The sequence below is a fragment of the Pseudopodoces humilis genome, chromosome 12 (genome assembly GCF_049639895.1).
Source record: "Pseudopodoces humilis isolate 2021_Gansu_Grassland_sample_001 chromosome 12, ASM4963989v1, whole genome shotgun sequence".
In the NCBI taxonomy this organism is placed as follows: Eukaryota; Metazoa; Chordata; class Aves; order Passeriformes; family Paridae; genus Pseudopodoces; species Pseudopodoces humilis.
This window is the reverse complement of record NC_142211.1, coordinates 12,073,437-12,096,256: the sequence shown is the minus strand read 5'-3', so window position 1 is coordinate 12,096,256 and position 22,820 is coordinate 12,073,437. Positions and strand designations below refer to the sequence as shown.

Sequence of the window (22,820 nt, the reverse complement as noted above, 5' to 3'; positions counted from 1 at the left end):
CCTTTGGTAGATGATGGAGAGGGGTTCTGCTGTAACATCCACTAGCTCCTTCTGAAATTAATCCCATCAGGCACTGTGGATTTATGAACATTCAGCTGATACAGCTGATCCCTCACAATTTCAGTGTCCACAAATGGAAAGGCACTGTTCCCACAGTCATGGTCCTCTGACTCAGATCTTGGGCTGCCCAGTCACCCATCAGTATTATTAAAGATTGGGGGCTGGAGGAAGCACTGAATACCTCCACTTTTTCTCCATCCCTATTAGTCAGACGACCATCTTCAACAAGTATCAGTTCAATGCTTTCTTTAGACCTCCTCTTGCTATTATAATGTACTTAAAGAGAGACATGGACATACTAGAGAGTGTCACATATAGATAAAACCTTACAAAAGAAAGGCCTTGTAAAATCATGGTTCAGGCTTTGTTACTTCAGCTAAGTATATCTAGAAGCTAGCCTGATAAGTTCCCATGCAAAAACATCTTGAGAATGAAAAGTTCGTTAACATAACAGACTATTCTTTGAGAGAAAAACAAGTGCACCTGTAACAAGGGATATGTTCCACGAGAATCAGTAGAAAAAGTATGTAAACATTGTTAGAGAGAAAAGTTTTGATTGACATACACTCACCATTACCAACCAATGAACTGAGTTCCTAACCAATTGGAATTAAGCACGGTGCCTTCTGATAACCATATAAATATAAGCTGTGTGCAATAAAGATGGGGCTATGATGGAAGAAGAAACAGGTGTCATTGTCCATCTCTACTATGACGAGAGAGTTCAGCAACAGACCAAAAAGATAATCAAGGGACTGGAGCATCTCTCTCATGAGGAAAAGCTGAGAGAGCTGGGGCCATTCAGCCTGGAGAAGGCTCTGGGGAGATCTTGCCAATGCATGTAAATACCTGGAGGGAGAATGCAAAGAGGAGAGACAGGCTCTTTTCAGTGGTGCTCAGTGACAGGACATGTGGCAATGGGCACAGACTGACACACAGGAGCTTCCACCTGAACATCAGGAAACATTTTTTTTACTGTAAGGGTGACCAAGCACTGGAATGGTTTGTCCAGGGAGATTATGGAATCTCTATCTTTGGAGATTTTCAAAAGCCATCTAGTCGCGGTCCAGGGCAACAGGCTCTAGGTGATCCTGCCTGGACAGGGGGATTGGACAAGATGACCTCCAGAGGTCATAGAATGGTTTGGGTTGGAAGGGACCTTAAATATCATCCAGTTTCAACACTCCTGCCATGGTCAGGAACACCTTCCACTAGGCCAGATTGCTCAGTGCTCCATCCAACCTGGCCTTGAACACTTCCAGGGGTGGGACACCCAAATCTTCTCTAAGGTCCCTTCCAACCATAAACATGTTGTGATTCTATAAATGGATCAAGCTCCCCCATGACCCAAGGAGAGTACTAAATGCAATCCCTTGGTGTTTTGGTCCATGTTACTGGAACCTCTTAAATTACCATTGAAAGTAATGTTAACTTGTTTTTCTTCCCAATGAAAACAGACTTCAAATACTCTATAATGAGCTGCTTTATCTCACTTGAAGAGACAACACAAAACTTCCTAATCGTTAATTCATTAACAAAGGCATTGAATGTTTGCATATTTACTTAATAAAATGCATCCAAAAACATAATAGAAGCTGAAACATACAATTTCTGTAAAGGCCACTGAACAAAATTGTCATATAATGCAGGTAATTACAAAATAAAGAATTAAAACTGCAGTGCAGTTAGAACAGATAAGGAAGTGTAAACAAAACATAACCAGGTATTCAAAGCATCATGCATATTATGACGTAGCCATAACCACTTTTAGTCCTTTTTGAGCATTTCATTAGTACAAGATGAATGTTTCAGATTGACAACACAATAAATTTATCTAAGATGTCACAAAACTACCTTATCAACTTCTCTCTGTGTTGCTCCTTCCTTTTTCAAACGCTCTTGTTCAACAAACTTTGCATTGTAGTTTTCCTTTGATTTCTGTAAGGCCTGAGTGATACTTTGAATATCTTGCACTGCTTCTAATGTTCCTGAAACATCTTCTTTAGTCTGCCAAATATCACATACTTGTCAAAAACAAACCATGTTAACATTAACAAGTCATTGGTCATGCATAAGAAAAATAATTAAGAACCTTTTTATAAGTTTTGATTTGTTCATCTCCATACTTATGAACTTCTTTTATTAGCTCTTGTAATCTCCGCATGAGGTCCAAGTGACAGCTTGCCAGTTTTTCTGTTGAGGTTTTGAAAACATCCCAAACTGGTGCAAATGTCCTAGATTGAGGGGACAAAAAATAATAAAAAATTTAATGCTCATTTGGATTTATGCTAACATCTGGACTTGTACTAACTAGGAGGGACTGGTTGAAGACGTGAAAGTTGGTGGCAGACTTGGCTGTAGCAATCATGAGATGGTGGAACTCAGGACCCTGTGTGGAGGAAGCAAAGCAGTAAGCAGGACTAAAACCCTGACCTTCAGGAGAGCTAGCCTCCACCTCTTCAGGGACCTGCTTCAAGGATTTGCATGGGATAGGGCTCTAGAGAAGGAGGGAGTCCAAGAGTGATAGTAAAAGGTTCTAAAATCTTAGAAAATTCGGAGACTTAGAAAAAGTTAGGTTTGGAAAGCCCTGGGAAAAGTAGGCCCTGAGAAGTGTTAGGCCTTGTGCTTGCTAAAGATCAGGTCAAACTGCACCTGTGTAGTCAGTATATGATAAATGATACAATTGTTAGATGTGATTAGATATAATTATAGTTTAAAGAACATGAGGAACAATGTTAGGGGGCTAGGGGGGATCACGAGAAATCCATGCTTGGGTAAGAACAGTGCTTACAATAGAACAATGTAAGTTTAATAATTAATATGTAAGTTGTATAATGATAGAGTATAAAACATGTTCAACTCAAAACCAAATTGGGTCAGATTTGGGTATGTGTACCCCTGACACCCAGAGCTCTTCAATAAAGCACCTTCATATAATCATTCTGTGATTATGTGTGTTCCTGAACGCTAACAAGAGAACTGGTCAATATTTAAGTATCACTTCCTCCAAGCTTGAGAGCAGTGTATCCCATGAGCAGGAAGTCAGGCAAAAGGGGCAGGAGACCTGCATGGATGAGCAAGGAACTTCTAGCAAATTTCAAGTGGGAGAAAAAACTTCATGGGATGTGGAAAAAGGGATGGACCACATGGAAAGGACTATAGGAACATTCATCAGGGTATGCAGGGATGCAATGAAGAAGGCCAATGCCCACTTGGAATTGAGTCTGGTAAGGGATATCAACGACAACAAAGGCTTCTACAGGAACATCAGCAGCAAAAGGAAGATTATGGAAAATGTGGGTCTGCTGCTGAATTAGATGGGTGTCCTGGCAATGGAAGACACAGAGAAGGCAGAATTACTGAATGCCTCTTTGCCTCAGTCTTTACTGCCTAGAATGGTCCTCAGGAATCCCAGACCTTGGAGGTAAAAGAAGGCTGGAGAAAGGAAGACTTCCCCCTGGTTATAGAGGGTTGGGTTAGAGATCGGCTAAACAGGCTTAACAGCCATAAATCTATGGGCCTTGATGGGGTGAACCCATGGCTGATGAGGGAGGTGGCAGGTGTTTGCGCTCTGCCACTCTCCATCATCTTTGAAAAATCATGGAGAATGGAAGAAGTGCCCGATGACTGGAGGAAGCCCAATGTTACTCCCATTTTCAAAAGGGGCAAGAAGGAGGACCTGGGAAACTACTGGCCAGTCAGCCTCACCTCCATCCCTAGAAAGGTATAGAACAGATAATTCTGGAGGTCATCTCCAAGCATGTAGAAAAAAAAAGCGCCATCAGAAATAGTCAGTGTGGATTCACCGAGGGGAAATCATGCTTGACCAATCTGACAGCCTTCTATAATGACATGGCAGAATGGGCTGATGAGGGGAGAGCAGTAGATATTGTCTACCTTGACTTAATCAAGGCTTTTAACACTGTCTCCCATAACATCCTTGTAAGTTAGATGAATGGACAGTGAAGTGGATCAAGAACTGGCTGAATGGAAGAGCTCAGAGTGTTGCGATCAGCAGAGTAGAACCCAGTTGAAGGCCTGTAGTCAGTGGCATTCCCCAAGGATAAATACTGGGTCCAGTTTTATTCAATTTGTTTATCAAGGACCTGGACAAAGGGATAGAATGTACCCTCAGCAAGTTTGCTGATGATACCAAACTGAGAAGAATGGCTGATACACCTGAAGGCTGTGCTGCCATTCAGCAAGACCTTGATAGGCTGGAGAGTTGGATGGAGAGAAACCTAATGAGATTAAACAAGTGTAGGGTCCTGCACCTGAAGAGGGATAACCTCAAGTACCAGTATAGGTCAAGGGCTGACCTACTAGAGAGCAGCTCTGTGGAGAAGGATGTGGGAGTCTTGTTGGATGACAAATTGACCATGAGCTGGCAGTGTGCCCTTGCGGCCAGAAGGAAAAATGGTATCATGGGGTGCATTGGGAAGAGTGTGGCCAGCAGGGTGAGGGAGGTGATCCTGCCCCTCTACTCAGCCCTAGTGAGGCCACACCTGGAGTAGTGTGTCCAGTTCTGGGCTCCTCAGTACAAGAAAGACAAGGAACTACTGGAGAGGGTCCAGTGGAGGCCACAAAGATGATGAGAGGTCTTAAGCATCAGTCTTAGGAGAGACTGAAGGAGCTGGGCCAGTTGAGTCTAGAGAAGACTGAAAGGGTGTCTCATCAATACATATAAATATCTCAAAGGCAGGTGCCAAGAGGATAGTGCCAGATTCATTTCAGTGGTTCCCAGTGACAGGGCAAGGAGCAATGGCCATAAACTAAAACACAAGTTCTACCTCAACATGAGGAAGAACTTTCCATTGAGAGTAGCAGAGCACTGGAACAAGCTGCCTGGGGAGGTTGTGGAGTCTCCCTCTCTCAAGACATTCAAAATCCACCTGGATGCCTTCCTGTGTAACCTGCTCGAGGTGACCCTGCCTTAGCAGGGAGGGTAGATGGGATGATCTCCTGAGGTCCCTTCCAACCCTAATTATTCTGTGGGTTTTTTAGTTTGTTGGTTATTTTTTTTTTAAAAATTGTTCTGAAGTGTAACTGATATGTCTACAGAATTTCAGCTCTGTTCCTAAAACCTGAAGCAAACAAAAAACCCCAGCAACTTCTATAAATGTTATTTAATGTTTTAAATGTACTTGGCATCATACTTAATTTTTCAGTGTTATATGTTTTACCCATGTTGACTCTATTGAGTAAAATGAAGCAAAATTAACTTATTCTTCTCCATCAGCAACATAATAATGACAAATTATATTCCTAAAGATGATGCAAGAGCAGCTCAAAAAATTTAACATGTACAGGCATTTTTAAGTTCATACTTGAATAGTGAAAAGGACACAAATGTCACTTGGCTAATTAAGTTTTCAGTTATCTTACATCATTACAGCCACAAGGTTGACCATATGGTAAAGAAAGGTGAGGGACAGGTCATTCTTCAGATTCGGATTTCTATACTGCATGGACTTCTCCATCTATTCTAAAGATGTAATCCTACTTCAATTTCCAGGTCAGTGGTGCTGAAAAATCAATACCATGTATAGCAGCAACAACTAGTATCAGATTATCCACTGAGGAAAGCTCTCACATTTCTAGCTGTGATTACTACAAATAAAAATCATCTTTAGCCTCATGTAAGAAGTATGAGCTGTTGGCATATTTCTAATTTTAAAAAATCCATTAACATTTAATTTTTTAAAAAACATATCCTGTGTATAAAATTTTAATTAAGCTATGGAATAAATCTATTGAAAACTCTCATTCTTAACATGTCCAAGGACAGAGAAAACATTTGAAAAATAGAAATAATAATAAAAAAAATCACTGCCACATTTGCAGAGCATATGTTCTTCAAATTAATTACCATAGGCTTAGGAACACAGAATAGAAAATTACATTCTTTATTATGTCTGGAAAAACTTCAACCTTAAACACAGAGAAACAGGCAACTCCTCCATGATGTTGGGCTTTTTGGTTTGGGTTGTTTTTTTTTAACTGTGAATAAAAAACTATACAGTCTTGGTTTTCATAGCTGCATGATATTTTGCATAGCTGCACAGTAACTGAAAAACTAAGAATCATTAAAAGTAGAAAAGTTATGCTACCTTGAACATTATTAATAAAAATAGAATAGAACTTGATGCTTAACATTTTAAACTATTTGTCTCTTCTACACACTTACCCAAGTTGTGTGTAATTGCTTACTGATTTGGCTAGTTTTGTCATTGATCTTGAATATGCCTCCTCTATCGCAGCCCTGTCAAAGAAAGCAATCAAAAGCATAATTGAAATTTTGAAGATATTTAAAGAAAAATGAATAGGCCGTCTAAAGATGCAAAGCATAGGAATTTTTATTTTATCTGAAAATTACTCCACTCAACAACTATATGCAAAACCACAGAAGTATATTTAAAAAAATAATCTAACAACACTGATAGAAGGTTGCAGGGAACAGAAACAAATAAAACCTAAGGGCTTCTGCTGCCTTTCACAACCAACAAGGAAACTAAACTCCAAATAAACTACTCCCTTTCCCCTGCCCCCTCAGACAATGAAGAGACAATAGGGAGAGATTATAAGTTAAAATAACAATTTACTAAAATCACAAATAAAATGGCATCAATACAAAAAAATACATAAAAAGAAGGTGCCGTACCCACAAAAAGGAATTTGCTGCCGGGAACAAAGAAAAACACTCCCCATGATACTGAAATAGGCCAGAGAGAAACTTTCTAACACAGTTTTGAGTATTAGAAGGCAGGCATTCTTTATTGCAGTGCTGGTTACTTGGAGGATCCTTTCCATAATTGAGTGCCCCAAGTGTCAGGTAAAAAGAATTTTTATTATACACACTGATTACATATTCATTAGCTATCCCCACTTACTTGCTGTATATGTATTACTTTATTTTACGTTGTCACACCTCTTAGTCCTTATATGGTTCTTTGGGGTCTGTCATCAATGTCTGGTGTCCTTTTTAGGTGACTGTTTCTCAACCCCCACTTTTGAGTAAGCACAATATTATTGTTTTGCATAACTTCTGTTTGCCTAAGTTACATCCTTCATCTATTTCTCCAAGGCTATGCTGTTCTGTTCTACTGTCCTTATTACCCAGACAGCACCTGACATGATCTCCAAACAAAGGAAAAATGGCAACCAATTATGTGGCAGTGGCAGCTGCAGCACTGGTTTGTGGCTGCAGGTACAGCTTGGCTCCACTCAGCTCAACTGGACTTTGTTGTGGCTTAGGCTTCATGCAGCTTGGCTGGGGTCCACTATGCGCCACTACCACTCCTTTCTCAGAGTGGCATCAGGCTTACCATCACTGTCATCCAGCACCAAACCACAAAAAACATAGCTCAGAGGAATGAGAAAGGGACTGCCAGTGGTAGAGAGGCTAGATCTTCTGGGCTGTCCCCAATACCTTCTCCCTGGAGAGAGCCAGGCAACATGGCCTCTTTCCAGCTTCTGGCCTTCAGCCTTTCCTGATGAAACCATACCTCCCAGCAGTGACGTAGGTGGTATCAAATATTAAACACCAAAGCTCCACTCCCTGGCTTTGAAACCATAACATTATCCACCTCTTATTCTATACCATCTACATCATGCCCAGATTTACACTTTTCAACTATATACATGTATATATAGACACACATAACTATGCACAGGCACAGGTATGATTTCAGTAGTCACTGGTCATCCCCCCACAATATTTGTAGAGTTCATTTAGTCCATGGATGGTATAACTGGAGCAGTCCATACTCATTGTCCATGGTATTTACAACATACAGTGGCAGAGTCATATAAAAACCAGAATTACATATGCAATTTAACATTACAGGCTGTTCTCACACAAAGTTAAATCACCCTGAGGTACACAATATGTTTCACTGTCCCTCTGCATTACCCACTAAGTGCACCCAGGTCCTTGAGTGAAAACAATCCCATAGATGGGTTTGCCTTTGTTTGAGGCAGGACTAATCCAAACTGTCTTTCCTAACACATTCCTCATATGTACCATGGGGATGTTATCTACTTCTATGGTATGTAAGGGTTCTGATTGAGCAGGTCCAGCTTGATAGGTAGACCCTCCATTGTTAACTATCCATGTGGCCTTTGCTAAATGTAAATCCCAGTGTCTGAAGGTCCCACCACTTGTGGATGCTAACTCTGAAACAGAGAGCACGGTGCCGGTGGAAATTGCAGGCCACATAGCTTTCTCAGTCTTGCCTGAGAAAGTGGCCTGGGAAATCATGGGGAGGAATTAAAACAATCCTCAGAGAAAGCAGCCTTGCAGGTGCTGTTTGTCTGTTCCTTGTTTTCTTGCAAGAGAAAGTCGAGGGGTGGTGAACCCCACTGACCAATGATGGTGATGTGTTAGTTCACTAACCAATGAGTTTTCTTTTCTGTACTTTTCACGTATCCGTCTATAAAAAAGACCTGAGGTAATAAACCGAGAAACTTCTCCAGTTCTGACTCCACGAGAGAGTCTGTGTCGTTCTTTTTGCCGTTCCCAATAGAGCGACAACCACCCATTGCTTTCAATGTGATTTTTAACAGTCCATTACATTGTTCAATTTTTCCAGAGGCTGGTGCATGATACCGAATATGATTAACCTACTCAATGCCATGTTCTTTGGCCCAGGTATCTATGAGGCTGTTTTTTAAATGAGTCCCACTGTCATACTCAATTCTTGCAGGGCTGCCATGTCACCACAAGACTTGCTTTTCAGGGCCCGGGATGGTGTTCTGGGAAGTGGTGTGAGGCACAGTGAAGAAGCCCTTGAGCCTACTAGGGGAATTTCTGGGCATATGCCCTGGAAGAGTCTGCCACAGGCTTCAAGAAAGCCTGACTGTTTAGGATGAGACAAAATGCTTCTCCCATGGTGCTATGCAACACTAGATAAATTTACCTCATCCCCTATAGGTCAGTGACCTTTGCCTTGCTTCTGTGCCACCCCTGTGCCCCTAGACTATTGGCTCCTGACCCTATACTTAACTTGAGACACTGCAGGAAGTCATGGTCTTTCTGTCACTGGATCCCTTTGGTGGGGTTGCAATAAACCTCTCTGGAATACTATACAGGAGACCCTTACCATCTTTCTTCGTTGACCTATCTGTGCTGTATGTGTGAGTTTGGGATACAGTGACTGTCTATGCCAACCCGAGCAGCTTTCTCAAGAGATGCTTTGGACTGGTTGCAGTAACAATATCCATTTGCCACGCTGCTATAGCACAGGTTACGTCTCCAGACATCCAGTGGTTGTTTCCACCACTGTCAGCACAGATCACTTGCCTTGGCAGGTTGGCAGGACTGTGATGTAATCAATATGCAGGGCCTTCCCATATTTTGATCACCATCTACCATACAACAGGGGCTTTACTCGCTCAGCCTCCTTGATTGCAGCACATGTTTCACAGTTATGGATAACCTGAGAGATTGTGTCCATGGTTAAGTCCACCCCTCAATAATGAGCCCATCTCTATGTTGCATCTCTTCCCTGATGACCTGAGGTTGTCATGGGCCCAATGAGACAAAAATAATCTCCCTTGTGTTGCCAATCAAGATCTACCTGTAATACTTGAATCTTGGCAGCTTTATCTACCTGTCTATTGCTGAGATGTTCTTCAGTAGTCTGACTGTTAGGTACGTGTGCAACTACATGACATACTTTCACAGTTAACTTCTCTAACCAGGCAGTGAGGTCTTGCCAGAATTCAGCAGCCCAGATAGGTTTCCCTCTATGCTGCCAATTGGTCTTTTTCCATTCTTCCAGCCACCCCCAAAGAGCATTTGCTACCATCAGGGAATCAATGTAGAGGTAGTGTTGGCCATTTCTCTCTTTCAGCAATATCGAAAGACAGCTGGATGTCTTTCAGCTCTGCAATTTGACTTGATTCAACTTGTCCCTCAATAGCTTCTGAGTCATCATGTAGGACATATGGCAGCTTTCCTTTTTTGATGTATCCTTACAATATATAGCAGGAGCCATCAGTGAAGAGAGCATATTGCTTTTCATTTTCTGGTAGCTGGTTATATGGTGGGGTCTTCTATGCATGTGTCACCTGCTCCTCTTCCTCTTCTGAGTCAAAAATTTTTGCCTTCATGTCAGTTCATTATGATCCCCAAGATCCTTGGATGCTTGGGATTTCCCATCTGAGCTCACTGTGTGATCAGAACTATGCACTTGCTCCATGCGGCATCAGTGGAACGATGTGTGGAAGGGACCTTTCCTTTGAACATCCAGCCCAGCACTGGCAGTAAAGGTGCCAGGAGGAGCTGTGTTTTAGTGCAAATCACTTCTGAGGCAGTTCAAACCCCTTCATAGGCTTTTGGGATCTCCTTTTCAGTTGGGGTGTAGCAGGCCTCAGATCCTTTCTATCCTGGACTCCAGAACCCCAGGGGTCATCCTTGAGTCTTCCCAGGTACTCTTTGCCAGAAGCTCCAGGAAGGATCATTCTCCCTCGTGGTGGTGTAGAGCACATTTTTCACATCTTGTCCTGTCCTGACTGGCCCAAGGGTTACTGCATGAACAATCTCCTGTTTAATTTGTTCAAACACTTCTTGTTGTTCAGGGTCCAACTTGAAATCATTCTTCTTTCATGACACATTGTCCTGGTTTGAAGGACAGGTGTCTGACAAGGAAGGCAACAACCTCCCTTTGAATGGAAAATATGACCCCTCTCCCTCCAAATTATTATAACTTTGACATTAAGGGGCTTTCAGGCAAAGATATGGTAAAAGGAATAACAGTTCTTTACTAGTATGTATATGTATAACAATTCAAGCAACAATGGCAGCAACAACAAACAAAAGGAAAAAAAACAGAAAACCCAATAAACAGTTTCTTCCCTGCTCTTTAAGCAATTTCCCTTTTGGTGTAGTTACGATCAGAGACAGCAGGAGCGCTGGCAGGCTCCCGGTGAGCAGGGCAGGTGCGATGATTCCCTTACGGCTGCAGGGGGTGCTCCAGTGTGAGCTTGGAGAGGACACGGTTTATAGCGGCTTGATGGAGACGGGAGGGGATGGGAAAAAAGCTTGCTTTACAAACCCCCAGGGGCAGTCGATCCTGGTACCCCAGCAGGACCCTCGGAAAAAGCAAGTTGGAACAGCAGGAATGAGCAAAATCCCAGGGTGGCAGATGAGATGTATCAGAAACTCTGCAGCTGTAGCTGGAACCATGAGACATCCCAGCAGGCAGGGGATGTGGGGGCTACAGTGTAGCAGAAAGACCGAAGCAGTGGCAAAGAAATGGCGGGGCCTGGGCAGCGGCAGCCCGGCTCCTGAACACAGCAGAGACAAGCTCCCTTGGGGCGGGAGGGGCTCAGGGACCCCGGGGTTTCCCCTGGGGCACCTGAGCAGATGGTGAAGGGTCCCCTTTCTGGTGAGGTAGGGTGTTATTAAGGTGCCAGTGCAATGGCCGCTTTTATGATCAGAGCTCCATTCACAGTAGGAAGAAAGGCAGCAGGACACGGAATCCCTGCAGTGTTGATGAATTCTCTCCACAGCGACCACAGCCTCTGTACCTTCCGAATGCCAAGAGCACAAGAAGAGAGATAGGAGCTGCACCCAAACCCCTTTTCCCAGCCCAATTCTTGCGGTATCTCTGCCCTTCCCAGAGAAACTCCCAGGTAGCGAGAATAGCCAGCTGAACTGTGGCAACTTTTGTCTCTCTTAAGTACCTGCTTGTTATTGTCTCCTAGCAACACAATGGGAGAAAATTCCCTGAAAAAACAAAAGGAAGAATCCTAAACCCCAACAGTTCTTTATTACAATATGTGATAAATATAGCATTGGATAAAAATTCGTGAAGGAGAATAAAGAATTATATGTTATATTTGTAATACTGTAAAGATACAAAATGTAAAATAATCCAGAGATTCCTTCCCGAGTCGGACAGTAACGATCGACGGCGACGCTTATCAGCAAGAAATAAAGAGCAGGACACAGGCAATCAAACCGGACAATAAGAGTAGCCCGGTCGAGATATCCATCTGCTCCGCACCCAAACTGGCCACTCCACCCCGGGAGATGCAATCAGAAGACACTCAGAGCCATTCGCATGTGAAAGGACTCTGCCCCGTCGACCACTGACTCAGCTCGAGGGATCCAGAGGGATCCAGGAAGTCTATTCACCCACACATCTAGACTCTTTGTTGGACTGTGCCCATCCCGGGTTTTGCCTCAGGATACAAAAACCCTTATAAAAACCCCGGACCGCAGTCCCTTCCTCGTGGATTTGGGAAATCTGTACCTCTGGGTACAGACCCCTGTCCACCCGGCGCTGCGCTGATTTATTTATTGTGGTTTTTCTCCCGTTGCTTGTGATTGAAATTGTTTTATAATAAATCGCTTTTTATATTAACCCTAATTTGCCATTGCATTTATAACAGATTTGGTGCGGTGACTCGGATCGGAGAAAACTGCGGGGAATCTCACTGCCCAGGAAGTGTACCCCCACTGATTTTGGCGGCCTGGTGAGTTGAGAACCCCCGTAGCTCGTTCCGACATCCAAACTAAATTTAGGCTGAGATAAACCACAATAAAAGGGAAACGGATCCGGAGCAGAGAGCTCGGGAAGGCACGGAGCCTTTGGGAAGCTGCGGCTTGTTTCGCTCGTAAAACGTCTGTTGTGCACGAAGACATCCACGCAGGAAAATAGCTGTAAGTACTGCTGGTTGAGTGGGTGATCGGGCGAGTGTGTGAGACGTGATCTGATCATGAAGTGAGTGTGGACTTCAAGGCCGCGTTTCCATCCTCCTGCGAGGGAATTGGCCGGCTGCGAAGGAAGCGATCCAGAGTGAAAGCTTTTTCTCGACACACTTGTAAAAACCTGAGACGAAAGGGCGTCTTGGGGGACTGATCACAAGGGACTAAAAAGGGAAGGATACGTCCTGTCGAGCTCGGGAACTGGTAAACCCTTTTAGTTAACGGATCAAGGTATAGGTCCGGAAGAGGATCAAAAAGTACCGATTACAAGAGACCTCAGCGCAGCTCGCTGAAGGGTGAGTGTCGGCAAAGTTTGATTCCTTGGGTAAGCGCACAACGCAGAGACAGAAACAGACTCACCGAGGAGTCGAAGACAGGTAAGAAAATATATATTTGCGAAATATGGGGCAGAAAAAGAGTAAGCTTCACAAAAAGACCACAGAGAAAAGCCCCTCCGATCAGGGGGAGGGATCACTAGACATCCCGCTGGAAAGCCCCTTGGGTTGGATGTTAAAACACTGGGAAGATTGTCCCCAGAGAAAGGGAAAATCCAAGGCAAAATTGATACATTTACTGTATGGAGGTTTGGGGAGGACAAGAGTTGAGAAGTCACCTCACTTGGCCAGTGTTAGGCACATTCGAAAAATAGACGTGTAATAAATTATTCTCCTATGTGGAGAACAAAGTCCCCTCGGATCCCGAGGAGAAGGAATATGCTAAACTCTGGTTAAACGCCAGAGTAGGGCTATTCCAAATAAAACAAAAAGAAAAACGTGAGTCGAGAGCTGAATCCTGGGAACCCCTCGACCACTTACCACCCCCATATCATGGACCGGCTGGGCCTTCCTCTATAGATCAAGTGGTGCCTTCAGCACCTTTGGGCTCCCGAGACCAACCCGCTGAGATGCATACATCCCGAGCGGGAGACTCGGCGCAGGTAGCTATGCCGGCAGCCCTTCCCCTGTCCCCGCCTGCAAACACCATAGCCACAGTAGCCTCTTCGGAGGTTTCTCCTGCACAAGGCTGGGGATCACCCTATCCATCCTTGCCGGTCTGGCCACCACAACCGGGACCCCCCCATATAACGGAGGGGATCCCTCCCGTCAACCGGGTGGCGGCGGAGTTCCCACAATTGATAACGGGGAAACAACTCACAATCACCAGCTCCCCTCCCGCAAGTAGAACCCGTTTGAGAGCGAGAATGATGGGTGATGAGTGGGGAGAGAGTGAAGAAGGGCACCGGTTGTTCCCTCTCAGGGAAGTACCGACGGCCCCGGGAGTGATTGGATTTGTGAATGTACCCCTTAACACCTGAGATGTAAGGGCATTTAAGAAAGAGATGGGGCGGTTGTTGGATGATCCTTTTGGTGTGGCTGAGAGGTTAGACGAATTTTTAGGGAGTAGTATTTATACCTTTGATGATCTTATGGCAATCCTAAGATCATTGTTTAATCAGGAGGAAAGAGAGATGATTAAACAAGCTGGTATCAGGGACTGGGACAGACGCAATCCACAGGGGACGCCAGGCAACCAGAAATGGCCTAGCGTAAGCCCGAGCTGGAATGCACAGACGGAGGAAGGCAGACGGAACATGATAGATTTGAGGAGCATAATTATCCAAGGTATAAGAGAAGCGGTCTCTAGGGGCCAGAATATTAGCAAAGTTTTCGGAGAGTGTCAAGGGAAAGAGGAATCACCCACTGAATGGATCGAAAGATTACGGCGAAGTTTACAAATTTACTCTAGAACTGACCCGAACTCTCCTGTGGGGGAGGTCCTGTTAAAAACACAATTCGTTGCTAAATCTTGGGAAGACATTAGGAGAAAATTAGAAAAGATCGAGGGGTGGCAAGATAAAAGCCTCCAGGAGCTCCTAAGGGAAGCTCAAAAGGTATACATGAGGAGAGAAGATGAGAAGCAGAAATTGCAGGCTAAAGTTTTAGTAGCTGCAGTAAAGGAGGTCCAGAAACAGGAGCAGGCGCAAGGTAAGTTTAAAACACTGCCCAGAAAACCCCGAGGTTCTCACCGGGCAGCCCCGGCCCCACGGAGAGAACCCCCTGAATGCTACTACTGTAAACAGGTAGGACACGTTCAGCGGAATTGTAGAAAAAGAATAAAAGACGAGAAAATTTTTCAGGAGGACTAGGGGTGTCGGCGGCTCTTCAGTTTGGGGACCAGAACATCCAAAGAGCCCTTGATAAAATTACAAAGTGGGCCCCCAACAACAGGAGGTAAATTTTCTTGTGGATACTGGGGCGGAGAGAAGTACCCTGCAGAAATTGCCATACGGATGTGTGGCCAGCAGAGAAAAAGTTTTTATAATCGGTGCAAAGGGAGACCCCTTTGAAGTGCCTGTAATAAGGGATGTGAAAATAGAATCTGAAAATAAAATTTGCTTAGGGAATTTGCTATTAGTGGAAGAAGCTGATTACAATTTGTTGGGAAGGGACATGATTGTCGCTTTAGGAATTAATATCATGATTAAAAATTCTGAATTGGTAGTAAAAATATTCAAGCTGACTCCTAAGGATGAGGAGGAAATATACCCTGAAGTATGGCATTCAAAAGGAGAGGTAGGAAAGCTAGATATCAAACCTATCAAAATAGAAATCGAGAACCCTGAGGAGCCTATAAGGGTTAAACAATATCCCATCTCAATGGAGGGGAAAAGGGGGTTGAAACAAGTAATTGATGACCTCCTAAAAGGAGGTACTTTAGAGTCTTGCATGTCTCAACATAACACCCCCATCCTGGCTGTAAGAAAGGCAGATGGCAGTTTCCGATTGGTCCAGGACCTACGAGCGGTAAACGCTAGGACCCGGACTAGGTTCCCGGTAGTGGCCAACCCCTATACCTTGCTAAATAGACTCTCACCTGAAGATGTGTGGTACAGTGTGATTGATTTGAAAGATGCTTTTTGGACTTGCCCTCTGGATGAAAGGAGTAGAAATTATTTTGCATTTCAGTGGGAGGACCCAGATACAAACCGAAAGCAACAGCTAAGGTAGACGGTCCTCCCCCAAGGGTTTGTGGAGTCTCCAAACCTTTTCGGGCAAGCTTTAGAACAGTTGCTAACCCAATTTATTCTTGAGGACAGGACAAAGCTTTTGCAGTATGTAGATGACTTGTTGATAGCTGGACCAACTGAGGAAAGCGTGAGGAAAAGCACGATTGCCTTGTTGAACTTTCTAGGAAAGAAGGGTTTGAAAGTATCAAAATCCAAGCTGCAATTCACAGAGCCTGAAATAAAATACCTAGGACATTGGATATCTCAAGGGAAAAAGAAATTGGACCCGGAGAGGGTAGCAGGCATCCTTGCATTGCCTGCACGGAGAACAAAAAGACAAATTAGACAAGTTTTAGGGCTCTTGGGATATTGCAGGCAGTGGATTGAGGGTTTCAGTGAAAAAGTGAAGTTTTTGTATGAAAGATTGAACACTGACAGGCTGAAGTGGACTGAACAGGATGAGTCTAATTTCCAGAAATTGAAAAATGTTCTTATGACTGCCCCCGTACTAACTCTACCAGATACAAATAAAGAATTTCAGTTGTTTGTAGATATGAGTGGACAAACAGCACAGGGAGTCCTGACCCAGGAGTGGGCAGGCACGAGGAAGCCTATAGGGTTTCTCTCAAAGATTTTAGATCCTGTTAGTCAGGGTTGGCCTACGTGTTTACAGGCAATTGTAGCAGTGGCTCTGTTGGTGGGAGAAGCTAAGAAAATAACTTTTGGGGCTCCCCTGGTAGTTTACACTCCCCACGATGTGAGAAACATATTGCAGCAAAAAGCAGAGAAGTGGCTGACTGATTCCAGGCTTCTGAAATATGAAGCCATTTTAATCAGCTCACCTGGTTTAGAATTAAAAACCACTTCTACACAAAATCCTGCTCAGTTCCTGTTCGGTGAACCTCCAGAAAAATTATTACACGATTGTACTGAGATCATGGGGCTGCAGACCAGAATAAGACCGGACTTAGAGGATCAGGAGTTAGAAGGGGGAGAGAAGTGGTTTGTAGATGGATCTTCGAAAGTTATTGAGGGAAAGAGAAAGTCAGGATATGCGATAATAAATGGTGCATCCGGGGAAGTTGTAGAATCGGGTCCCTTGAAAGCAAGCTGGTCCGCACAAGCTTGCGAGCTCAATGCTCTCCTGAGAGCCCTCCGGAGGCTGAAAGGAAGGAGGGGGACCATCTACACAGACTCACGGTATGCCTTTGGGGTGGTACACACTTTTGGGAAGATTTAGGAAGAAAGAGGACTGATAAATACTAAGGGAAAAGGCCTAATCCATGGGGAAATAATCCGACAGATTCTAGAGGCTGTCCGAGAACCGGAAGAAATATCAGTTGTCCATGTAAAAGGACACCAAACGGGGTTACAGTTTCAAACCCGAGGTAACAACTTAGCTGATAAAGAGGCAAAACGAGCAGCTCTGCTCACCGTAAGCATTCCCGAGGTAACCCCGGAGGAATCGCCTGAAATCCCCGTGTTCCCTTCTGAGAGGGAGATTGGGGAATTCAGGAAGATAGGAGGAGTCCTGAAACAGGGAAAATGGTGGTTACCTGATGGGAGGGAATTAATTCTGAGGGGAGCGGCAAGGAAGATATTGCAAATGTTACACAAACAGACCCATTGGGGAACTCGGGCACTGGCCGAACAGTTCCTGAAATTTTTCGGGTGCAAGGAGATCTTTGAAATTGCTAAACAAGAGGTACAGGGGTGTGTGGTTTGCCAAAAGGTGAATCGATCCAGGTCTAAACAAACTGTTTGGTGAGGTCGTCCTCTCTCATACAGACCATTTGAAAGGATCCAAGTGGATTTCACCGAATTACCAAAAATTGGTAGATATAAATTTTTATTGGTAGTAGTTGATAAACTAACACACTGGGTGGAAGCCTTTCCCAGGGCAAGGGCCACAGCCCAAACGGTGTCTAAAATTTTATTAGAAGAGATCATCCCTAGGTATGGGATAATAGATTGTATTGATTCGGATCAAGGAACTAATTTCACTTCAAAAATTATTAAACAAATTTCAGAAGCTCTGGGTATTAGGTGGCAATACCACACCCCTTGGCATCCTCAGAGTTCAGGACAGGTGGAAAGGATGAACCAAACACTTAAATCCCAATTGTCTAAACTCATGCTAGAAACAAAAATGTCGTGGATTAAGTGTCTCCCCCTTGCTCTGCTAAATATAAGAACAATGCCCCACTCTGAGACGGGTCTGTCCCCTTTTGAAATGTTGTATGGGATGCCATACAAACATGGAATGCCGGTGGGACACCCCCAAGTGGAGGATGTGCAAATACAACCATATCTCATTGCTATAAACAAAAATTTACAGGACCTTCGAAAGCAAGGGCGTATTCCCCAAAGCGCCACTCTGGGATTCGCGATACACCAGATACAGCCTGGGGATAAAGTCCTCATCAAAGCTTGGAAGGAGCTTCCCCTCACCCCACACTGGGAAGGACCATTCCTTGTTCTCCTCACCACTGACACTGCTGTTCGAACTGCAGAAAGAGGCTGGACACATTCATCTTGAGTGAAAAAGGTCGAGGATTCCAACACCTCCGAGTGGAAAGTCACCACCCCTCCGGGAGAGCTGAAAATTAAGCTTCAGCGTCACCACAAATGACCAGTGACGACCAGATAAGTTGCATCAACGCAAATTGTGATTGTTTTCCTTTTATACATTTTAAGTGTGCTTATTGTAAACAAATTTGGGTAACCCACTGTTGGGGAGGGTACAGGCCTAAGGGATTGTGTACCGGTTGTCTGACTTAGGAACAGGAGGAGACTAGCCGTCTCTTAATACTTGCCACCCGGGCAGGGTTTTTAGAACTTGACTCTCCTGAGTGGTACCTGATTTACCAAAAGGGGATAAAGGGAAAATTAGACGCCAAAGCAGAAGCACTAGTGATCGAGTGCCGAAAGACAGTCAAGGTACCGTGTGGGACAGATACAATTAAATTGTCTCGGTGGGCTACTTTCAAAAGAAGGTATGCCATTAAGACTACAAGGGCCCCTGAAGAATATCCTTGTTGCCAAGAAGATGGTAGTCCCCGCCGTATATTTCTGTATCAGTGAAGGGCAAGGCAGAGGGATATGCCGGTGGGGAATCCTGATTGCCCTGAATCTAGCCGTGTGCTTGACCAAGGGAATAATTCCCGAGATACCTCCGGGGGAGCGTCCCCTGGGGAAGTGTGAGCAGTGCCTGACTGCCACAGATACCGGACTAATAATTGACTGTCTGTCCTGGTTTAGGGCAAAATTTGGGAGAAAACCTCCAGTGGGGCTCCCCCTGGGAAGCAAACCCACGTGGCCCTTTTTTTTCCCACCCCCCAACCAGTTCGGGAAGAGATTTCTCTGAGAGAAGTGGAAAAAACATGTTTATTTCACAGGCACAGCACTACCCAGCACAAAAATGAATGATATCACATTACAAAACCTCTCGCCCTTCAGAAGAGATGACAAACTTCAGAGGGTCTCTTTCCTGTAGGTGTTCGCTCTGTTATCAGTCCCTCTGGCGCTGGAAAATGCCGCTGCCCAGGCTGGGCTCCCGGTAGTCCACGGGTGCAAGCTCCCGGTGCTCCCCCGCGTCCCCAGTCCAGAGCAGGTTTGATCCGTTCCAAGGAAAGGGAAAGAAAACAGTCCAGGAAGACCTCTCTGCTCCGGCTAGTTGGAAAGCCAAGGCGATCTGTGTCTTGTTGTCTGTCTGTGCTGTAGTCAAAACTCCCGATGCGGGGGGAGCAAGTACAGTCTCTGATAACAGACTCAGTGCTTCTTTTCCACTCACTTTTACTCTGAGATGGAATTTTAAGAATACAAAACCTGTGTCTGGGTTAGGTGGACGAATGGGGATACAATTTAACATCATAATCAACCCAGGACATTCCACCCCTTGTCCCCATATCGTCGACTTACTGCCAAAACTAACATTCCAACTCTGCACACATTTACATACATAGAAACTTCCCCTCCGTTCCACCCAAAAAATACAAGCAATATATCCATCATGCCCCTGTCACGCCCCACACTAAGCTACTGAATCCAGACCCCCACACTGGAGAGCTGCAGGATTCCCCACTCTCTCATTTTACTCACTCAAAACACCATCTTTCACTTGCTCATACCTTCAACACTTACACATTTACTTCTATTTCATGTCTGCGTGGTTTAATGTACAGACAATGGCAGTAACCTTTTACCCAATGATCAGGTCTCCCTGAGGTACACATTGTGTTGTTCCATCTCTCTGCATTATCCACCATGTACAACCTGGTCCTTGAGCAAAGACAACCCCACAAATGGGTTTGTCTGTGCTCGAGGTAGAATTGACCCAAACTGTCTTCCCTAGCAGACCTCTGACATGTACCACTGGGACTTTGTCTCCGTCTACTACATGTAAAGACTCAGACTGGGCAGGACCTTCTCGGTTGGTGGAACCTCTGGTGTTGACTAACCAGGTGGCCTTTGCTAGATGTTGCTCCCAGTTTTTAAAAGATCCTCCACCCAGTGCCTTTAAGGTAGTTTTTAACAGTCCATTGTACCTCTCCACTTTCCCGGCTGCTGGTGCATGGTAAGGGATATGGTACACCCACTCAATGCCATGTTCCCTAGCCCAGCTGTTTATAAGACTGTTCTTGAAATGAGTCCCATTGTCTGACTCAATCCTCTCAGGGGTGCTATGCCTCCAAAGGACCTGCTTTTCAAGTCCCAGGATGGTGTTACGGGCTGTAGCATGAGGCACAGGGTAGGTTTCCAACCATCCTGTGGTGGCTTCTACCATTGTGAGCACATAGCGCTTGCCTTGGCGGGTTTGGGGCAGTGTGATATAGTCAATCTGCCAGGCCTCCCCATACTTGTATCTGGACCACCGCCCACCGTACCAGAGGGGCTTCAACCGCTTGGCCTGTTTGATCACAGCACATGTCTCACAGTCATGGATAACCTGAGAAATGCTGTCCATGGTTAAATCCACCCCTCGGTCTCGTGCCCACTTATAGGTGGCATCTCTACCCTGATGACCTGAGGCATCATGAGCCCATCGGGCTAGGAACAACTCTCCCTTATGTTCCCAATCCAAATCTATTTTTGACACTTGTATCTTTGCAGCCTGATCTACCTGCTTATTATTTTGGTGTTCCTCATTAGCTCTACTCTTGGGGACATGGGCATCTACGTGGCGGGCTTTCACTGGTAGTCTCCCTACCCTGGTAGCAATATCTTTCCACTCTTTAGCAGCCCAAATTGGTTTTCCTCTACATTGCCAATTAGCCTCTTTCCACCTCTCCAACCATCCCCACAGGGCATTGGCCACCATCCATGAATCCGTGTAGAGGTAGAGCTTTGGCCACCTCTCTCTTCCAGCAATGTCCAGGGCCAGCTGAACAGCTTTGAGTTCAGCAAGTTGACTTGATCCACCTTCTCCTTCAGTGGCCTCTGCGACCTGTTGTGTGGGGCTCCATACGGCTGCTTTCCACTTCCGGTTCATCCCTACGATGCGACAGGAACCACCAGTGAAAAGAGCGTACCGTGTTTCTTCTGCTGGCAGCTGGTTATATGGTGGAGCTTCTTCAGCCCTTGTCACTTCCTCTTGTTCTTCATCTGTGAGACCAAAATTTTCACCTTCAGGCCAGTTTGTAATTATCTCCAAAATCCCAGGGCGATTCAGTTTACCAATACGGGCGCGCTGCGTGATGAGGGCAATCCACTTGCTCCATGTGGCACTGGTTGCATGATGGGTGGAAGGAACCTTTCCCTTGAACATCCATCCTAGCACTGGCAGTCGGGGTGCTAGGAGGAGTTGTGCTTCAGTGCCAATCACTTCAGAGGCAGCTTGGATTCCTTCATAGGCTGCTAAAATTTCTTTTTCTGTTGGGGTGTAGTGGGCTTCGGACCCTCTGTAGCTTCTACTCCAAAATCCTAATGGTCGGCCTCGAGTCTCCCCAGGCACTTTCTGCCAGAGGCTCCAGGACAAGCCATTGTTCCCGGCTGCAGAGTAGAGCACGTTCTTCACATCTGGTCCTGTTCTGACTGGGCCAAGGGCTACTGCATGGGCGATCTCCTGTTTGATCTGAGCAAAGGCTTGCTGCTGCTCAGGGCCCCAGTGGAAATTATTCTTCTTCCGAGTGACCAGGTAAAGAGGGCTCACAATCTGACTGTATTCAGGAATATGCATTCTCCAAAACCCTATGGCACCTAAGAAAGCTTGCGTTTCCTTCTTATTAGTTGGTGGAGACATTGCAGAGATTTTGTTGATGACATCAGTAGGAATCTGACGCCATCCATCTTGCCACTTTACCCCCAGGAACTGGATCTCACGAGCTGGTCCCTTAACTTTGCTCTTCTTGATGGCAAAACCAGCTTCCAGGAGGATCTGGATGATTTCCTTTCCTTTCTCAAACACTTCTGCTGCTGTGTTCCCCCACACAATGATGTCATCTATGTACTGTAGATGTTCTGGAGCCTCACCCTTTTCCAGGGCAGCCTGGATCAGTCTATGGCAAATGGTGGGGCTGTGCTTCCACCCCTGGGGCAGTCGGTTCCAGGTGTACTGCACTCCCCTCCAGGTGAAGGCAAACTGAGGCCTGCATTCTGCTGCCAGAGGAATGGAGAAAAATGCATTAGCAATGTCAATAGTGGCGTACCACTTTGCTGCCTTGGACTCTAGCTCATACTGGAGCTCCAGCATGTCCGGCACGGCAGCGCTCAGCGGTGGAGTCACTTCATTCAATGCACGATAGTCCACAGTCAATCTCCATTCTCTGTCAGACTTGCGCACAGGCCAGATGGGGCTGTTGAAGGGTGAGTGGGTTTTGCTGACCACCCCTTGGCTCTCCAGCTCTCTGATCATCTTGTGGATGGGGATCACAGCATCTCGAGTTGTTCTATATTGTTGGCAGTGCACCGTTGAGGTGGCAATTGGTACTTGTTGTTCTTTCACCTTCAGAAGTCCTACTGTAGATGGATTCTCGGACAGTCCAGGCAAGGTGTTCAGTTGATGGACACCCTCTGTCTCCACAGCTGCTATCCCAAATG

The 22,820-nt window shown here is 45.2% G+C and overlaps 1 protein-coding gene across 1 annotated transcript in view; it reads right to left on the bottom strand.

The window, feature by feature from the left end:
- Positions 1 to 861: 861 nt before the first annotated feature.
- Positions 862 to 22,820, bottom strand: part of LOC148183381 (F-BAR domain only protein 2-like) — a 38,142-nt gene continuing 16,183 nt past the window's right edge. The window contains exons 2-5 of the mRNA XM_088061459.1: positions 6,248 to 6,322; positions 2,153 to 2,294; positions 1,915 to 2,067; positions 862 to 909 (exon numbers count right to left, since the gene is read on the bottom strand). Coding sequence (XP_087917585.1) covers positions 862 to 909; positions 1,915 to 2,067; positions 2,153 to 2,294; positions 6,248 to 6,322 — 418 coding nt within the window. The remainder of the gene's footprint in view (positions 910 to 1,914; positions 2,068 to 2,152; positions 2,295 to 6,247; positions 6,323 to 22,820) is intronic.